General features: G+C 63.7%; 2 protein-coding genes across 4 annotated transcripts; both read right to left on the reverse strand.

The window, feature by feature from the left end:
* Positions 1–485: 485 nt before the first annotated feature.
* On the reverse strand, positions 486–4,327 carry GJC2 (gap junction protein gamma 2). Its single transcript, XM_047848615.1, has 2 exons — positions 3,860–4,327; positions 486–2,793 (listed from the first exon to the last, which is right to left on the reverse strand). Exons 1-2 carry the CDS (start codon positions 4,262–4,264, stop codon positions 1,504–1,506), a joined length of 1,695 nt encoding a protein of 564 aa, XP_047704571.1. The 5' UTR covers positions 4,265–4,327; the 3' UTR covers positions 486–1,503.
* Positions 4,328–11,947: 7,620 nt separating this feature from the next.
* GUK1 (guanylate kinase 1) lies at positions 11,948–19,227 on the reverse strand. 3 transcript variants are annotated; one of them, XM_047848603.1, is made up of 9 exons: positions 19,068–19,227; positions 18,572–18,725; positions 14,754–14,867; positions 14,424–14,465; positions 13,490–13,586; positions 12,627–12,765; positions 12,456–12,540; positions 12,254–12,339; positions 11,948–12,141 (listed from the first exon to the last, which is right to left on the reverse strand). In XM_047848603.1, the coding sequence occupies exons 2-9, from the start codon at positions 18,615–18,617 to the stop codon at positions 12,106–12,108; spliced, it is 645 nt and encodes a 214-aa protein (XP_047704559.1). In that variant the 5' UTR covers positions 18,618–18,725; positions 19,068–19,227; the 3' UTR covers positions 11,948–12,105. The 3 variants fall into 3 exon arrangements, with proteins under 3 accessions (XP_047704559.1, XP_047704560.1, XP_047704558.1); XM_047848604.1 differs by lacking the exon at positions 19,068–19,227 and adding an exon at positions 15,836–15,904 and having other exon boundaries at positions 18,572–18,700; XM_047848602.1 differs by lacking the exon at positions 18,572–18,725 and having other exon boundaries at positions 19,068–19,223.
* Positions 19,228–19,230: the final 3 nt, after the last annotated feature.

Consider the following 19,230-nt stretch of genomic DNA (forward strand, 5'->3'; position numbering starts at 1 on the left):
AGGGGACCCAGCGTGTTCTTGGCATCAGAGGCAGGCTGACATTGGGATCGGGGTTTGGTCTGGGGACACCAAAGAGGGTTTGCAGGCCAGGAGGGGTGCTCTGGGCCTGAAGGGGACTGGGGGACCACTGGGGTCAAGAGCGATGGGGTTCCCCACCTATGTGCCCACCTCCGCCCTTCACGCTACAAGCTGTGACCAGCGTCCACATAATGACATCCACTGTACTCTGCCTTTCATGCCTGTGACTGTAGGCTGAACTTAGGCTCTGGGTATGTGCGCCAGGCTGTGTTCTTTGTTGTCACCATCTGTGTGTTCGGCTGTGCCCCCCATCCAGCCCTGCCCCGCCCACTACCCAACACTGAAAGGCACCCAACTGGCCTGGGCCTTGCTTCTTCCAGCCAGACTGGAGCTGAGTCAGGTGTCCCAGTAGGGCCAAGGCCATACACATAAACGTGCACACTCACACGCGTGTGCGCACACATACATGTACACACACCACACCCAGGCACACTCACACACGTGCGCGCGCCAGGGTAGACATACATGTGTGCACCCACAACCTACGTGTGCACATGCCCCACATGCACACACAACACGCAGTTGTAAACAAAAGTTAGTTTTATTTTGTTTCCTTTGCTTTGGTGGCTGTGTCTGAATTAGGGAGGGGGACGGAAGGCAGAGAAGGGGTAGATGGGAGCCAGGATCCCCATCCCCCAGAATGGCCCAAACCGGAGTCCCAGCACTCCCTGGCAACAGGCCAGCGGCCTCTTTGCAGAACCACACGTCTGTCCCAGGGGGAGGGGCCGAACCACAGAGGTACAGAAGCTCCAGAGAGTGCAGTCCCTTCCACCCACCCCAGGGCCTCAGCACAGGAGGGAACTGGGGGGGGGGGGGGGGTTGCCCTCCCACAGGACGATGCGGCACTCCCCTTCTGTCCCTCCCTTCCCGTCTAGACCTCGGTTTCCCCTTCTGTACCAGAAAGACCTAGGAGTGCTCTCAGCTCTGTAGGAAACAGGAAGTGGATTGGGGATGGAGGTGGGGGGTTTGGGAGGGAACCCCATTTGCTGCGGCAGGCTGTATGGAGGAGCGTCGGGCCTGCCATGACACACATGGGCTGATCAGGGGAGCAGGGTGGGGGAGGAGAGGGCCAAGACACCCCCCCCCCCACACACACACACACAGGTGAGGCTCAGACTGCCCCCACCCCCGCAGCCACAGTCCCATAAACCCTTTCGGGTTTAGGGATCAGAGCTGGGGACCCTTCGCAGGTCCCTCCTCCTCCTTCTCCCCTGGACAGAGGGGAGACCTCAGGCAGGGAGGGGCAGTGACGCTGAGCGGGTGATGCCTTCAACCTGGCGCCCCTCCCGGGTGGCCCGGAGCAGGCGGAGGAGAAAGAGAGGGCAGGTGGTGCTCCTCGCCCTGCGCCCTGGCCTTCCCCCAGAGCCCCAGCCCCCCGCCCCAGCCGTGGCCTGCAGGGGATCGGGCCACTTCAGGGTCGGGCCGTCAGATCCACACGGTGGTCTTCCCCTCCCTGCTGCTGGCACTGCCCTTCTCTGAGCCCGCCCTGGGCTTGGCGCCCGGCCTGCCCTGGCCCGTGCCCCCCGACGTGGCGCTGCCCGACCCGGAGGCGGGGGCGCCGGACCGCTGGGGCCCCCGGGCGGCCGCGGGGAGGCCGGGGCACGGCGGGCTCTCGCGGTCCTCCAACGCTTGCCCGTCCCGCAGCGCCTGCAGCGCCAGGCTCGCCAGGTCCCGGTCGTGGGAGCGCGCGCGCTCGGCCGCGCGCACCACCAGGCTGTAGTCGGGCGGGCAAGCCAGGCCGGTGGGCGCGGCGGGCAGCGCGCAGGGCGGCGGGCGCGGCGCGGGGCCGGGGGCGCCGGGCGGGGGCCGGCGGCCGCGCACCGCGTCCTGCGCGCTGCCCAGGCCGAGGTGCGCCATCTCGCACAGGTTGAGCAGCAGGCAGAGGCAGCTGACCACGTACATGACCAGCAGGAAGATGGTCTTCTCGGTGGGCCGAGACACGAAGCAGTCCACCACGTGCGGGCAGGGCTGGCGGCTGCACGGGAAGAAAGGCCGCACCTCGAAGCCGTACAACAGGTACTGGCCCACCAGGAAGGCCACCTCGAAGGCAGCCCGCGCCACCAGCTGGGCCACGTACACGCGCATCAGGCCCTCGCGCTGGATGCGCCGCCGCCCGTCGTGCTGCCGGGCGGGACCCGGGGCCCCCGCCGCCTTGGCGTCTCCGCCTGCGCCCTTGGCCGCGCCCGCGTCCTCGGCCTCGGCCTCCTCGCCCAGGCCTTCGGGCGCCCCCGACTCCTCGTCCTCCTCGCCCAGGCCCCCCAGCATGGGCTCCTCCTCGCCCAGGCCGGCGGAGTCGGGCCAGCCGGGGTGGGGCGGCAGGGGCAGAGGCAGGGGCGCGCGGGTCGGACGGCGGCGGGGCGCGCGGCGGCGTTCCTCCTCGGAGGCGCGGGCCAGGCGATGCACGGCGTACCCCAGGTACATGACGGAGGGCGTGGAGATGACGACGATCTGGAAGACCCAGAAGCGCACGTGGGACAGGGGCGCGAACGCGTCGTAGCACACGTTGTCGCAGCCCGGCTGGCGCGTGTTGCACGTGAACTTGGTCTGCTCGTCCGAGTAGATGGACTCGCCGCCCACCGCCGTGAGCACGATGCGGAAGACCACCAGCACCGTGAGCCACACTTTGCCCACGAACGTGGAGTGGTTGTGGATCTCCTCCAGCAGTCGCGTCAGGAAACTCCAGCTCATGTTGGTCATAGGGGCGGGGGGTGGGACCTGCGGAGCAGGAGCAGAGCTCAGCCTCAGGGGGAGACGCACCGTCGGCCAGGAGGGGCGCACGCAGGGGGGGGGGGGCGTCGCGGGAGGATAGGGAGGGGGCGGACCTCGGGCGCCCGGAGCTGGGACTCTGCCTAGCCCTTCCAGGAGCGCCGTGCCCAACCCCCCGGTCCTGGCCACATTCTGGGAATGGATACCGGGAGAAGCCAGGGCCTCCGTGAGCAGAACTGGGCACCAGCCAGCCTGCAGCAGCACCAGCGCCCAAGAAAGCCCAGCGCCTTATAAGCCGCGCCCGTCCCCCAGCTCTGGGGACCCCACCCACCCCAGGCCCTGAGAGCCACAGGGCCATGGGGCCAAAAGGGAAACCAAGGCCCGCCCCACTCAGGGTCAGCTCAGATCCATGGCCCTCACCGCACCCAGGCAGCGCGCAGGTCATTGGAGAGGGTCTCATGGAGTCCTGTTCCCAGCATCCCGGAGGCCTCCAGGATCTGGGCTCCTCAGCTCCCCCCCCCCCCCCCACTGGCCCTCATCCCCCAGACCCACCCCCTGGAGCCCCATGTTCGCCCAGAACCATCTGTCCCCAGTCTCCCCCAACAGTGCAACCCTCCCCCCTCCCTCCTCCACACCCTGCTTCCTCCGTCTGTACAGGGGACCCCCATACACTTCATGCCCCCCCAAGGGACTTGCTGGCCCCAGGCTGCTGCCCAGCCCTCTGGGCTGTTTTTCTCTCTAGTCCCGACACTACCCTGCCCTCTGCTGTCTCCTGGCCCAGACATCCCCTCGGGGAAGACAAGTGAGGCCAGGCATCTGTCCAGGACCGACCGGTCCGTGAGGCACACAGACACCAGGGCATCTGTGACACTTGGAGACAGCCGTGGGGCCACTCACCACTGTCCCAGACCAGTGCCCCCTTGCAGATCAGCTGATCCCTGAGTGGGCCCCTGCCGGGGAAGAGAAGGCCACTGCGTTCACCTCCCTGCGCTCACCTCCCTGCGCCTCCAGGAAGGGGGGAGGGGCTACAGCCTCCCACCGCCCACCCTACCTCCTTCACTACCAAGGCCAGTACCTGCTGCTGAGTAGTTTGGGGACAGGAGACCCCAGGGTGCCTAATGCTTCTGGTCTCCTCCCTCTGGAATGGGCACGGGAGGCAGCGTGGGCAGGTGTGGGATGGCGCAGCAGAGGCAGGCGGGCAGGGGCTCCAGGGAAGCTCCACTTTATGCAGCTGGGGCCTCTCCCCGTGGGTGGGGGCAGGAAGAGAGGGCAGCCTGGGTTCCTGGGGAAGTGACCCTCTTTCCTCACATCTGTGCGCAGCGCCCCTCAGAGCCACACAGGCACACGCGCTTCTCAAATGCACAGCCACACATGCACTTGGACACACATGTGCATACAGCAGGGCACATGGACCCACAGACACACGTGCATGCTTGTGTGTGCACATACTTATAAGCAAATGCACAGAGGTTTGGGGCATCTGGGTGGCTGAGTCAGTAGAGCATCTCTTGATTTCCGCTCAGTTCATGATCTCACAGTTCGTGAATTTGAGCCCTGTTCTGCCATGACAGCATGGAGCCTGCTTTGAATGCTCTCTCCTCTCTCTCTCTCTCTCTCTCTCTCCTCTGTCTCCCTCTCTCTCTGCTCCTCCCCTTCTCTCTCAAAAGAAATAAACTTAAAACCCAAATGTACAGAGGTTCACTCAGATATTTGTACAAGCACTAGGCGTGCACATTCACATCTGCACACAATTATAAACAAACACACTGGTGCACATGCACACACACTCTCGGGTACACAGACATGCACACCCAGCCCTCCGAGGCTGCCTTCTCCAACCCCCATCTAAGGCAGTGACTCTTCCCCCCACCCCCACCCCCCAGTTCGTTCTAACCTCAACTCTTCCAGTATATGTCCCTGCCCCGGACCACATCACCGGAGGCTGACACCCACAGCCCCACCCCACAAGAACCCAGGAAAGGGGTGGCAGAGGGGCCTCCACCTCTTCTCTTCCTGCCAGGAGGGTGCCCCAGAAGTGGAAAGAGGAAGAGCCTTTGGTGTGTGGTATTTAACAACCAGCTCTAGGCATGTGGGGGAACCTCACTGTAGGGTGTGCCAATTCCCGGGTGTATGTGTGCCCACCACGCCCATGACCGAGTGGAGGGGCCTGCATGGGGGACTCTTGGACTAGCTCTAACTCTGCACTGGGGCAGACCCTGCGGGAGGTGTGAGGAACGGCGGAATGCCCTGGGGGGCAAGCCCACAGGGTCAGAGCCCCAGAGATAAGATTTGCCCTGGAGAGAGGGCACATCAGAGCAGGCCCTCCAGACCCTCAGCTCAGGAGAGAATCAGGCCAGCAGGAGCTGTAGGGAGCAAGGCTCCTCTCCTCCATCCCCTGAGCACTGGGGGAGGCAGGCTGCTTTTGGGAGGGGGGCAGAGACTCACAGGCGGCACCCATCAGATTTAGGGTTCTCACTGCTTGGGGGTTGTAGACTGGCGGAGGGGGGGTGCTGGAATGTCCCATGTGGTCGTGGGTTAGCGTGGGAGACCTGGTTGTGAACCCGTGTTAGCTGAACATGACACAGATGGCTCCCTAGAGAATATCACCGGCACGAGTGTGCACAGGGTTTGTACACACGCGTATTCCCTTGCCTATCAACTGACAGGGTGGAGATGCGCAAACATTCTTAGCAGCAAACACACGCACCACGGTCCCACTCTCCGTAAAAGACGCTGTGCTCCTGGAGAAGCGACCAGTGCCAGGTTGGGGACAAGAAAGGTGCCAGGGCACGTGCTTGGGCGGGAGAGCAAAGAGCCGATGAGTTGGGGTGCGCACGCCCACGCACGGACTCGCAAAGCACGCACACACGCGCGCGCCCCATGCCCACAAGCACAAGCCCACGCAATGACACGCGCACACTGACGCACAAAGTATGCATGTGACCACGCCCACGCACCGATGCCCACAAACATGTACGTGCGCACGCCCACGCGCGCACTGATGCACAAAGCACGCACACGCGTGTGCCCCGGTGCCCACAAGCGGGAGCCCACGCACCGACACGCGCACACCAACGCACAAAGCACGCACGTGAGCATGCCTGCGCGCACACTCATGCCCACAAGCACGCACATGCTCACGTACGCGCCCACACATGAGTTCACAGCCACGCACACACACGCGCACACGTACACAGTGAGGGAGCCGGAAGCACGTCGCAGGAGCGCCGTGTGTCGGAAGCTGCACCTATCTGGGTGATAGCGGAATAAGGCAGTATTACAGATTGGACTCTAGCGTCTAAACTAGACGATAAAATAAGTGTGAGTCCGTACTGATATAAACGACTAAACGAATTAAAGTGAAAGAGAAGGGAGTTCTACACAGTTTATACAACCCATGCCACACGGCTCCCCATTCCTCGGCAGGGCCCTTCCAGAGAGCCGGCACCGCAAGAAGGGACAGACAGTGGACGCTGGCCCAAGTCCCCACCCCAGTGAGAGGCCGGTTTGTAGCACACGTGTAGACGCCCTGGTGTTCCGCAGAAAGCACCCAGGTAATGGAGAGACAACAGGAAACAGTTGTAGAGGCGGCTACAGATACCTGACATCAACACAGTTAGGGGTGTGATCACAAGAGAACTGAGGGCTGGACCCAGCAGCGTGGACAAGGAGACCTGATGGCCACGAGCCACTGAGACCCTGGGGGCACGCTCAGGAGACAAATACCACCCGAGACCTTAAGGAGATCCTAAGAGATGACTAAATGTCACATGAGACCCTGCAGAAAAGTACATGCCAGGAGGGACCATGGGGGTGACCCTCAGGAGACAACCACGTGCCTGAGACCCTCAGGAGATGACCAGATATCAACCACGTGCCTGAGACCCTGGGGTGGACCTTTGGGAGATGACCACATGCCTGAGACTCTGGGGGGGGGGGGAGGGGTTAGAGCTCAGGAGACGATCACATGCCTCCTGAGACCCTGAGCGGGGGGACCCTCGGGAGACGACCACATGCCTGAGACCCTGGGAGAGGGCCCTTGGGAGATGACCAGATGCTTCCTGAGATCCTGGGGGAGGGCCCACGGGTGACGATCACATGCCTCCTGAGACCCAGGGGGGGGGACCTTTGGGAGACGACCAGATGCCTCCTGAGACCCTGCGGGGACGCTTGGGAGTCGACCAAATACCTCCCGAGACCCGGGATGGGGACCCTTGGGAGACGACCAGATACCTCCTGAGACCCTGCAAGGACCTTTGGGAGACGACCAGATGCCTCCTAAGACCCTGGAGGGACCTTTGGGAGACTACAAGATGCCTCCTGAGACCCTGCGGGGATGCTTGGGAGACAACCACATACCTCCTGAGACCGTGAGGGGACCTTTGGGAGATGACCAGATGACTCTTGAGACCCTGCGGGGACGCTTGGGAGATGACCACATACCTCCTGAGACCCTGGGGGGACCCTTGGGAGATGACCAGATGCTCCTGAGACCCTGGGGGGACCCTTGGGAGATGACCAGATGCTTCCTGAGACCCTGCGGGGATGCTTGGGAGATGACCACATACCTCTCGAGACCCTGGGGGGACCCTTGGGAGACGACCACATGCCTCCTGAGACGCTGTGAGGACCTTTGGGAGACGACCAGATGCCTCCTAAGACCCTGGGGGGACCTTTGGGAGATGACCACATGCCTCCTGAGACCCTGCGGGGATGCTTGGGAGACAACCACATACCTCCTGAGACCGTGAGGGGACCTTTGGGAGATGACCAGATGCCTCCTGAGACCCTGTGGGGACGCTTGGGAGATGACCACATACCTCCCGAGACCCTGAGGGGACCTTTGGGAGATGACCAGATGCCTCCTGAGACCCTGCGGGTGGACCTTTGGGAGATGACCACATACCTCCCAAAACCCTGGGGGGACCCTTGGGAGATGACCAGATGCCTCCTGAGACCCTGGGGGTGGACCTTTGGGAGATGACCAGATGACTCTTGAGACCCTGCGGGGACGCTTGGGAGATGACCACATACCTCCTGAGACCCTGGGAGGACCCTTGGGAGATGACCAGATGCTCCTGAGACCCTGGGGGGACCCTTGGGAGATGACCAGATGTTTTTGAGACCCTGGGGGGACTCTTGGGAGACGACCATATGCTTCCTGAGACCCTGTGGGGATGCTTGGGAGACGACCACATGCCTCCTGAGACCCTGGGGGGACCTTTGGGAGACTCAGGATGCCTCCTGAGACCCTGCAGGGACGCTTGGGAGATGACCACATACCTCCTGAGACCCTGGGGGGACCCTTGGGAGATGACCAGATGCTTCCTGAGACCCTGCAGGGATGCTTGGGAGACGACCACATACCTCCCGAAACCCTGGGGGGACCCTTGAGAAGCAATCACATGTCCCTGGGGGGCTGGAGGAGCTGGAGGGCAAATGCTCTGGTGCCCCTGGTGGACTCCAGGGCAGAAGAAGGACACAGAGAAAGAACGTGGACTTATGTTCATGACAGGGTAGTGACAGTGGTAGTGACACCGGTGCACTGATGAGAGGCTGTAAAATAACCACACTGCAGTACCTTCCTGCCCCATCAGTGGGAGCCTCCTTTCCCGGTGTGCCCCCCGCCCCACCTCTGGCAGGTATGTCTCTGAAGGCTGCAGGCAGGGAACAGGGACCTTGGCTGATGGCTTCCTAGGGCTGCAGGCCCAGGGAGGACCCTGACCCTAAGGAGGGGTGACGACCTGGGGGGTGTAGGGGTGCTGGTTTGCAGGGGCCTTTGCTCAGATTAGATGCCTCAGAGCAGGTGTGGGTGGGATCGCACTCAGCGGGATCCATCAGCAAGTGTTCGGGCTGGGTGTCAGGATCTGGGAGGGGACAGCAGTGGGGCTCGGGGAAGAGAGGACTTCGAAAGGAGGCTGGTGGGCTCTGCACTTCAAGCTCCTGTCACCCCTGGGTCTGGACAAAGGTCCTGGGAGTGGAGGGGGTGTGCAAGGGGCTGAGGGCCAGGGCCTGCCCAGCCATTTCCTTCCCATCCCTGACCCAGCTTCCTCCCAGGAGCCCCTCTCAGGGCAGGCGGGGCTTCCTCCCACTGAGGTGGGGCTGCCAGCACCCCCCCCCCCCCCCCCGCTGGAATGCTCAGCTGAGAATCACTGAATATGCAGTGGGACTCTTCCCTGGGGACCTTGGGGCTCCAGAGCCTAGCCCCTTCCTAAGCATGCCCAGCCCTGGGTGGCCCCTTGTTCATGTGACCACCTGCATGGCCCTGAATGCGTTAGCTCAGAGCCCAGGGCCTCACCCAGCCGTGGGACTCACCCAAGGTCTCCCCCTGTCTGCTCTGTGGTTGTTCCACGGGGTTCTGTCCTGCATGTCCCTCCCTGGATCCCTGGACCAGTGTCCTTGATGCCCCAGTCAGGTTCCACCTGGACCACCTGGCCCAGAGGAAACTGCATACCCCTAGGCTGCCCAGTCCCCAAACCTGTGACCCTCTGCCACATTCATCTGCCCCCTGCAGCTCCCAAGGGTACCACAGCCTCCCCGTCAGTGTGGACACTGGTCAGCCCCCAGGCTCCTCTCTGTCTCCCCTCACCAGGCCCTCCCCCAGGCTCCCCACCTCTGTCTCCCCTCCCCAGCCCCTCACCCAGGTGCCTCCTGTCTCCCTTCCTTGCCATCCCCTAGGTTCCCCTCTCCCTCCCCTCTCCAGCCCCCAGAGGTGCTACCTTCATGCCCCCTCCTGTTCCTCACTCCACCTATAGGTTCCACCCCCACAGCCCACCCTTGGGGTCATAGGCCCACAGGACTGGGTCCCAAGGAGCCCTGTGCACTCAGAATGAAGCCCCCACCCTTACAGGGTCCTAGGGCCTTCCTGATGTCCTCCTATCCAACTCAGCGCTAGTCCACATGCAGATGTCCACACGTGTTCACAGGTGCACACACAAGCGTTAGCACACTCACCCACCTCACCCTCTGCTCACACACACAAGCCCCTCCTCCAGACCCACCACATGGGTGCTCAGCAGAGGCAGGATGCACTGGGGGAGCTTGGCCAGGCTGACGACAGCCCTCCTCTGCGGCCACAGTGCCTCCCCTCACCACACCCCCCCCCCCCCCCCCCCGCCACACTCCCGGCTCAGGACCCAGGGCCCCTCTGATTAGCTTCCCCTGCAACCCAGGAAGGGAGGGGTCCTCGTCCCACAGGGGCTGTGCCTGGGGAGTGAGTCATGGTGATTCTGGGGCCACCACTACGGAGAGGCCCGGAGAGAGCCCTGGGCGTGGGGAGCCGGCCAGGACCTCAAGGGCACCCCGCTCTGGGACCCTCCAGACCTTCCCAGGCACCGCCGACAAGGGCAGGAGGCTGCGCTCCCTCTACAGCCAGGTGGGTACCTCCACTTCCCTTCCCCCCTCTTCCCAGCTCCTGCCACCCTTTCCCAGGTCCTGGACACCCCCTGCAGCCCCTTCTGTACAGACCCCATGCCCTACACCGTCGCTGCACCCACCTGCCCTCTCCGGATAAGCTTGCCACAGGCCTGGGCCACTCCTGGCCTGGCATCCTGCCCAGGCCACCCACCCTCTCCCCCATTCTCCCCTGGGCCGCCCAGACGACTCACTCACGACATCTCTGGCACACTGGGGGCCGCTTCTGGAGAACAGGGGTCTCGTCTGCCCTCGGTGACCCCTGGGGCCCCTGACGCCTAGCAGGCACCCGTGAGGACTTGTGGGAAAGAGGCCCCAGGCCAGGTCAGGAACAGGTATACCCACCCGGGTGTGTCTGCCTCTCCAGCCTTCCTGAGCAGACTGAGGCCCAAGGCCCAGCCTCTGGACACACTGCAGCTGCCTGGCTGGCGTGGGCCAGTGGGACCAGCGCCCTGAGGAGCCCCAGCTGCTGGGGAATGTCCGAAGAGCACCCCTTCCCTTCCTGCTCAGCAGCTGGCCTGCACAGCCCCTGGGGCTTCAGGTTCCCCCACCACAACGGAGGGCGGGCCCTGTCGGGAGAAGCGAGCCTGGGCCCACAGACAGAGTGCCTGACGCTTTGCACCAGAGGGCTGCCCACACCTGGGCCCCTGGGCAGTGCCCTACCTTTTCCAGGCCAGGAAATGTGAGTCCCTGAGCTCTTCCACCTGCCAGCCGGCCGGACACTGGCCCTCCCAGGGCATGTGCCTGGACGAGTCGTGGGCCCGACCCAGAGCCACCTCTCACCACCAAGCACAATGCGGGGGGAGGGCCTTCAAGGGCTCCATTGTTCCCCCCAAGGCCTGGGGTCTGAATCCCCGATTGTCCCTGGGGCTGGACAGGGCCCAGAAAGGGAAGGGGCCTCCCCTACTTGCCCCCCCTTCCTCTGCACATCAGCCTGGCCCCGCCTCACCTGCCTTCAGGCCTGGGGTGGGGGTGTCCAGTAGCCCTCAGATTCAGGCCAGGCCCCCACCTGCCCTCCTCTCTGCACCTGGGCTTTGGGACAGAGTCCAGCCTCCCTGTCCACTCCCTGCCACCTCAAGTCTGTGTCCATTGTCTGGGTCCCACCACAGAAGCATGGCATAGGCACGGACAAGGGCTAGGGGACAGCAGCTCTCCTGCCCAGCACGGCAAAGCCACAGCAGCCCTGACTCAAGAAGGGTGGCTTCTACAGGTGTCTTGTGAGACTCCGGGAATCTGGGAACCCCAACAGGAGCCCCCAGGGGTCCTCCCTGTGCTGGCCTTTCTGGGCCCAGTGGACCACGCACGAGGTGGAGGGGAGCCCTAGGCCCAAACAGGCCTCCAGGATGCAGGGTTCTAGCTCCCTCCTGCATCAGATCCTGGGCCACCACTGCAGCCCAGCTCAGGGACCAGGACAGAAGGGGCTCAGGCAGGAAGAGCCCCAGGTCCTACTGCCCACAGCCTCAGGGCACCTCCACCAGGCAATGCTCTCCAGTGGCCTCATCTACTCCATGAGGGCCCCACCCAGCACCCAAGACTGACCTCCCTGACCTAGGGGAGGGGCAAAGGAAGCCCCAGGGAGGCAGTGCACAGGGAAGCTGGGGGTGGGCTGCCCAGAGCAGCAGACACCAGAAAGAACTGAACCGCTAGCCTCCTGCACTGAGGGGGCAGCCAGGAGTCGGGGTCTGTGATGGACAGCATGGTCCAGTCCCTAACACCCTGGCTTGAAGATGGCAACCCACAGGCTCAGGGACACGGTTACACAGCAGTTTTTATTAGGACATGGGCCTGGCTCCCATAGGAGGGGGAAAGGGGAGGCCAGGGTCCCCCAGACACAGCAGTCTGGGGGGAGGAGGTGCTGGCTGATGTGAGCGGAGTCCCCATCAGGGAGGACACAACTGGCAGTCCCTCTCAGGAGTGGCTGGTCCTTTGGGCCTTCTTGATTTCCTGCCACAGGGAGAGAAGGGCATCAGGAGGGCCCAGGGGATAGGCCACATCGTCTGTCCCAGCCCCTCTCCCTGCGTGCACTACAGAGAAGTCCTGACCCTGCAGAGCCCACCTCGGACAGTGCCTCCTCCAGGGCCTGATAGGCCTTGTCCAGGTTGTCATTGATGATGATCAGGTCGAACAGGCCCTGCTCCTTGCCTGGGGAGGGGGGGAAGAGGGAGGGCAGGGTCATCTCTGGTGACCAGAGACCCTGGGGGTCTCCCTGGTGGGTGAGGAGCCTGGGGGGACGGCAGGTGGCCAGTGCCCACACTCACAGCTCTCCATGTCAACACGAGCAGCAGCCAGCCGCTTAGCCAGGCTCTCCTCAGTCTCTGTGTTCCGCTGCCGCAGCCGCTGCTCCTGAGGCACAGGGGAGGGTCAGGGTGTCTGGGCGGGCCCTGCCCCCAGCCCCGCCCCCCCCACCCCAGCCCAGGCCCACCCCCCACCAGGACGTCCAGCGAGGGCGGCTGCACAAAGATGTAGATGGGCCGCAGATCGGTCTTCTTGATGTTACGCACGCCTTGCAGGTCCACGTCCAGCACGCAGATGCGGTTCATGGCCTGCACGGCCCGCACCGCTGCTTTGCTGGAGGACAGAGTGGGGAGGACAGAGGGGCGGCAAATGCTCAGTGGGGCTTCTGGGGCTCAGCAGCCCCTCATGGCCTCAAGGAGCCTCAGCAGGGCATGGGCCTGGCCGGACATGAGTGCAGAAACCTACCAGGACCCCTGCACCTCCTCCACCTTTCTGGAAGTACACGTGTGCCAGGCCCTCTGCTGGGCTGAGGGTGGCTGTGGGAAGTGGCAGGAGGGCTCACTGCACAGCCCCAGGGCACCAGGCACCCACCCAACACAGCCCCACTGTCCTGTCCAGCTGTACCTAGAGCCTAGGATGGAGCAAGATGGGTCTCATAGGGTCTCTGGCTCACCCTTGCCAGCGGGTCACGAATAGGATGTGCACACAGGCTGACGTAGGCCTCTCAGCCAGGTGGGAAGAGCTGGCAGAGAAGTATTGGGGACTGGGGGGCACCCCCATGCCAGCCCACTGCTGGGAGAGCAAGCTGAGTACAGCCTGTGGTCCTAGAAGACCCAGATTGCTGGAGTCCTCATTGAGCGCCAGTCCCTAGAGGAGCCTGCGGACCTCACCATGGCTTGGCCAGGTGGACAGAGGTGGCTGGGAGGAGGGGCCTGCAGAGCTCGACCCCTGGCTGGGCTGGGGACCTGACTCCCAACTGCCCAAACGACCCTCAGAGGTCCTGTCCAGCTGAAGGCAGAGCCCCTGGGAGGGTGTGGAGGTGCCAAGTGTGGCCCACCTGGTCCCGTACAGGTTCCCCGAGAACTCCGCGTGCTCAATGAAGTCACCAGCCGCAATGTCCCGCTGCATCATCTCCCTGGTCACAAAATAGTAATCTGCAAGGAGGGGCTATCTGAGCCTTGCCCATGGCCAGACCACCAGGGGCTTGGGCACCAAGTGTGGCCAGAACCAGCATCTCCGGTGCACCCGTCTGCCCCACACGGAGGGGCTGTTCTAGGCGCTGAGCAGAACACACACATGACACCGAGGAGAGCCTGGAAACCACTGGCTTCCAAAGGAAGGCTAGAGGGAGCCTGGACACTGCTGGCCTCAGAAGGGGGGCCTGGACACTGCCAGCCTCGGGAAGGGGGGCCTGGACACTGCCGGCCTGGGCAGGGGGCCTGGACACTGCCGACCTGAGCAGGGGGGCCTGGACACTGCCGACCTGAGCAGGGGGGCCTGGACACTGCCAGCCTGGGCAGGGGGGCCTGGACACTGCCAGCCTGGGCAGGGGGGCCTAGACACTGCCGGCCTGGGCAGGGGGGCCTGGACACTGCTGACCTGAGCAGGGGGGCCTGGACACTGCCAGCCTGGGCAGGGGGGCCTGGACACTGCCGGCCTGGGCAGGGGGGCCTGGACACTGCCGACCTGGACAGGGGATCCTGGACACTACCGGCCTGGACAGGGGAGGTTCAGGGGACTCCCATGATCCTACTAAGACACAGAAGATACCTGCAGTATCAGAGGGACCCTGATGGTACACAACTGTGATGTCTACATCAATCAGAGGACCATGTGTGGAGTGGCATGTGTGTCAAGACTGGTGCCTTCAGGGACCTTATGCAGAGATTGGGGCCCCCACCCCGTCTCTTCCTGGGTGCCAGCATGCTGCCTGCCCACCCTGTGCGGGGGTCCATCTCTCAGATGAGACAGATGCCGAGGGGTGAGCTCACCTTTCCCATTCTCTTCTCCAGGCCGTGGGTCCCTCGTGGTGTCTAGGAACAAACACCTATGACCAATCTGGGAACGTGGTGCCCCTACACCCATGCATGGCCTTCTCTGCAGGGCCTGGCTCAGCCCACGAGTGGGTGTGGGGGCCCCAGGTAAGGGGGTACAGTGTGGGGCTCTGGGTGGTGTGGGGCCCCCCCACAGGTGGGTGTGGGGGCCCCAGGTCAGGGAGTGCAGTGTGGGGCTCCCCCACGGGTGGGTCAGGAGGTGGCCTGGTCCTACCCCCAGCATCCCTGAAACCCTCCTGCCCCCTGCCCCTGCAACCCAGGCCTCACGGGACACGCTGAAGCCGAAGATGCTGCCGTGTTCCTGCAGGAGTCTCTTCAGCAGGGTGCTCTTCCCCGCCCCCGATGGTCCACTCAGGACGACAGGCCTTGGTCCTGACATTCCTGTGGGTGAGGGAGAGGGGATCAGCGAGGCCTGAGGGATGTACCCAGAACTGGAAGTGGGCGGGGTGGCTGGTGCCCCCGCTACCCTGTGTGAAGTCAGCCGGGGACTGGGACGGAGCTGGACTTGGAACCCAGAGCCAACCTAGCTGTGCCTCACCCGGGGCTAGCTGGTGTCACACACATCAGCCACAGATGTGAGTTCCCTGGCCATGCAGTCCTGGACTTTGGAGCCTGGGAGGGTCCCCATCCCTGTGTCTCCAGGCACCACACCCAAGACAGCCTCGGTCAGTAAGCAGCACCTGAGCCCTGTTCTGGAAGCTTCCAGTGGGACGTGGGAACCCAAGGGACCACAGCTTCCTCACCCCTCCGATGCTTGGGCAGGTGGACCACCCCTAGCACTTGGCTCAAGACAGGGAGCAGGGGGGTGGGGAGCTCCAGATGACAGCTGCCCAGCTCTGCGCCCACCCGACCACCCCCAGCATGCCCAGCAGGACCCACCTCCTGGTGGGATGCAGACTCAGGGACCAGCCTGGGGCGGTTCCAGAAGAGCCCGCAGGGGGTGGTAATCCCAGCTCGCTCCCCACTCTCTGAGCACTAAATCCCTCCCAAGGCAGCCAGCCCCGCCCACTGAGCACAGGAAAAGGCCACTCCTCAACTCACCCACCCAGACACCTCGTGCTCAGGACACGTGAGCAGGGCCAGGTGCAGACTTGGGGGCTGGGGCACCCCTGGTGCACAGTGGCACCCAGGGGGACTTGTGCTGGGCTGGTGCAGCTCCCTCCTCTGCCAGCCCCTGCAGGGCTCCATCTGGGGGCCCCCAAGGTGGCTGGCAGACTCCCCTTGGCTGCCCTGTATCCTAGCCAGGGCGGCCTGTCCGCAGGTCCCTGGGCGGGCCCCAATCTCCTAATCCTCGATGTAGGCCAACACAGTAATCTGGCTAAAGCACCGCTATTCTGAGACCACCTCACCTTATGGACAAGCCCTGAGGAGGATGGGAGGGAAAGGGACCCTCTGCTGGAGACACAACAGGCAGGGACCTGGAAGAAGCCGTCAACACGCTGATGAGCATCACCTTCAGGTGACGCCTCTTCCAGGTGTCCTTCCCAGCAAGGATCCCACTGAACCCCCAAGTGAACTCTGGTGGTCCTGCCTTCCCGCCCATAGGCCCAGGCCCAGGCCCACTGCAGCTGCCCTCTCCTTGGCAGGACAGCCCTGGGTGTGTCTGGGGATGAGAGTGGAGAGAGGGGTCTGTCCGTCCCACACCTGGCCCTGGCCCTCCACCTAGGTCTTCCTGGGAGCCTGTGGTGTGTTGGTGCCTTGGGAACACGAGTTCCTCTGGGCAGAGCGGCCCAGAGGGGACACAGGGTGGTGGTCAGGGAGCTGAGCAGGAGGATGCCCAGATCCTGTTCACAGCAGCACATATATGGGGAACCTGTGGACCCATCTCAGAGTGTTCCCTCTAGGGATTCTCCACCACGGACCTCATGAGGCAGGTGCCTCTGCCCCAGGATGCCCCCACCCCCACACACCTGCAAGCACCCTGTAGCCCCCAGCGGTAAACTCCCCGGTGGTGCCAGCCCTGCAGCTCCGACATCCCAGGACTGCAAACGCACCAGGAGACACACGTCTTCAGTGAGGGCCAGACTGCACACATGGAAGTGCCACACGGTCTTACTCACCACCCCACCCTCCACCCTGTCCCAGGCGTGTGTGTCCCAGAGCCCCACCCTCCAGGCCTCCTCCCCGTCGGCCCGAACTGGCCGCCATGCCATGGGCAGCAGGTGCACACTCAGGGTGGACTGAAGGCGAGAGCGGCCTGCCTGGCTCTGAAGCAATGCCATGCCCTGCCAGCCTCCCCCGGCAGGGGCATCCTCCTGGGCCCCACCTGACCCTCAAGCCCAGGCTCCAGACCTCCCTGTTGCCCTCCCTCAAGGGCTAAAACCCTGACAGTGTGGGGTGGGAACACCGTCTGGCCAGCTATGGCCATGCTGCAGGGGTGGGGTCTGGCCAGCCAAGAGCACTAAGTCCTTCCTGACGTGGGGCCCACGGAGCTGAGCTCCCTCACCCCAACACAGGCCACTACCTGGCCCCCATGTCCAGTGGCCATGGTGGCACAGTCCTGACAGAAGCCACCTTTGACAGGAGCACACCCAGCTGGGATGGGACTTGAGGCCCCAAGGCCCCAGCTACACTCAAGTGTGTCCTCTTGTGAAGGAGGTCGCCCAAGTGGATCTGGACCAAAAGGGCTGGTCATACCTGTCCCCAAAAAGGCTGCATGGGCAGGGCTGTGTGTGGGGTACAACCAAGCCAAGAGGCCCTGAGAAACCGCATAGCTCTCAGGATACCCACAAAGTGGCTGATGTCTTCTTCCCCACTTCCAGTCCCCAGTGGGGTAGGACCAGTCCCTCCTTGAGAGGAAGCTGGGCTGTCTGACACTGTGCAGGACTCTGGCACCTGGCCAGGGCCTGGGGCATAAGAACTAGAGAGCAGGAAGGAGCCCAGGCCCTCCAAGGGGAGGGACCATCCTTCTCCTAGAGACTGGGGTCTTGTCCTTGCACTCCTAATCGTTATCAGGACGCCCCCTTCCTTCCTGCTCCTCTTTCCATCGTCTGGATCTTCTTTCTTGGCAACACAACACTCAGCAAAAAGCAGAAGCCAACTGTTCACTGCTTTAAAAAAAAAAAAGAAAAAGGGCGTGGCCAAAAAAGAAACCTATGGAGAGTCTTAACCTTCAGAACTGCCAGAACCTGATACCTCTTAACTGCTGCCCCACTGGCTCCAGCCAAAGATGAAGCACCGATACAATGTGTTCCCAGGACTGAAGAAAGCCCCACCTGGGCTGTGAGCGGGCCTGCTGTGTGCAGCTGACATGGGAGGTTCCCACAAGGGGGCAGCACGGGGCACACTCAGCCATCGGTGGTGAGATAGGAAAGCACATGCATCCCAGGCCCCTCCTGGGGATGAAGGCCAGGGTCCCCCCCACCCCCACCCCCGGGGTCCCGCACGACCAGCCCATGGTCCAGGATATGTAAGACTGACAGAAGAGTGTCCACAAGTCCGCGCTTGGGAGGTGTGCTGCCCAGGAGCCTTGTAGGGGACTCACACAGCTACATCTTGGCCTGTGTCCTCCCTGCCCCATGGGCCCTACCCTGTGGGCCCTACCCCACACTGGCCACTAACACCTCAGCTCCCAGCTGCCCTTCCTTCCCGTGGAACAGTGACGTGGCTTGCCTCCCTGCTCCTCCCCAAACCAGCACCCCCAATGACCTAGGCTCACTCCCTCTCCTGTTCCCAAAGTAGCGTCTAATCACACCACACGCGCAGTTTCCAGCAGCCCAGACTAAAGCGTCAGGTACTGACGGAAGCTGAGCTCCACCTAGGACGCCCATAAGCCACAAAGGTTTGCCACCAACTCCCTGCTCCGCACAGCCTCGGGGCGCTGGACCCTGGGGGCAGGCCAGGAACCCGCAGCAATCCCGGGGGCGGGGGGGAGGTGCGGGAGACCTCCGAGGGGCCAGCTCCATCTGTCCAGGACCCCCCTGGGTTTGCCCTCGGAGGAGGGAGCTGAAGCACAAAGAGCCAGACTACCAGGAGAGTTTCCCTTCTTGAGCCCAGGGAAGACTGTGGGGGCTTTGCGTGGCGGCCACAGACGGGCCTTCAGAACCCTCTTCTCCCAGAGTCTCCGGCTGTGCTGTGCGGCCCACCTTGGGGAGGGGTGTCAGGCTGCTCCCCCTCTCTGCCCCTCCGCATGCAGCAGGGTCCACAACGGCATCCAGCGTGAGGTCCTCAGGCCGCGGGGGATTTACAAGCTGTCTGGAGCTTCACGAGCCAGGAGAATCCCCTCCTACATTTTGAGAACTAACACAGGGAACCAGCTTTTAATTCCTCTACACAAGAGCAGCAGCTGCCAGAAGCACCTGCGCTGCGCGGAAACGCGAGAGCGTACGCGAGAAGGGCGGCCCGTGACAGGGGCCGAGCTACATTCATGGACAAGCACACTGCCCTGCTCTGCTCGCGGGGACCGCGGCCGGCCAGCCCTGGGGCGGCCCGCAGGGGCCCCAGGGCACGACCCCGCGTGCTCAACCCCCGAGTCTCCGCGACAGCGGCGTCACCAGTGCGACGGGAGGGCTGACCGCGAACGGCCCCCGATCCAGCCCCGCGGCTTGCGCGCGCCCCGACGTTCGCCCGCCCGCTGCTCACCGTCCGAGGGGACCCGGCCCAAGGCGGCCGCCGCCAGCCCGGCCAGCGGGCGTCGCAGCATGAGGGGCCGCCTCCACCGCCCGCCTGCGGGGCTACGTCAGCGCCGCGCCGGCCCGCCTCCGTCCGCAGCGACTACGTCACGGCGCCGAGCCGGCCCGCTGGC

Source organism: Prionailurus viverrinus, unplaced genomic scaffold (assembly GCF_022837055.1).
Source record: "Prionailurus viverrinus isolate Anna unplaced genomic scaffold, UM_Priviv_1.0 scaffold_91, whole genome shotgun sequence".
Classification (NCBI taxonomy): domain Eukaryota; kingdom Metazoa; phylum Chordata; class Mammalia; order Carnivora; family Felidae; genus Prionailurus; species Prionailurus viverrinus.

What these genes read in the sequence shown, in the direction of transcription:
- GJC2 (XM_047848615.1), bottom strand. Translation starts at nt 4,264, where the DNA reads ATGCCCCAAACCTCTGTGCATTTGCTTATAAGTATGTGCACACACAAG. An exon ending in CCCAAACTACTCAGCAGCAG is followed by an intron (nt 2,794 to 3,859) that starts GTACTGGCCTTG and finishes CCTGCTCCGCAG; the next exon opens with GTCCCACCCCCCGCCCCTAT.
- GUK1 (XM_047848602.1), bottom strand. Translation starts at nt 19,128, where the DNA reads ATGCTGCGACGCCCGCTGGCCGGGCTGGCGGCGGCCGCCTTGGGCCGG. An exon ending in GGGCCGGGTCCCCTCGGACG is followed by an intron (nt 14,868 to 19,067) that starts GTGAGCAGCGGG and finishes CCTCACCCACAG; the next exon opens with GAATGTCAGGACCAAGGCCT. An exon ending in TCGTGTTGACATGGAGAGCT is followed by an intron (nt 12,340 to 12,455) that starts GTGAGTGTGGGC and finishes CCCCCTCCCCAG; the next exon opens with GCAAGGAGCAGGGCCTGTTC.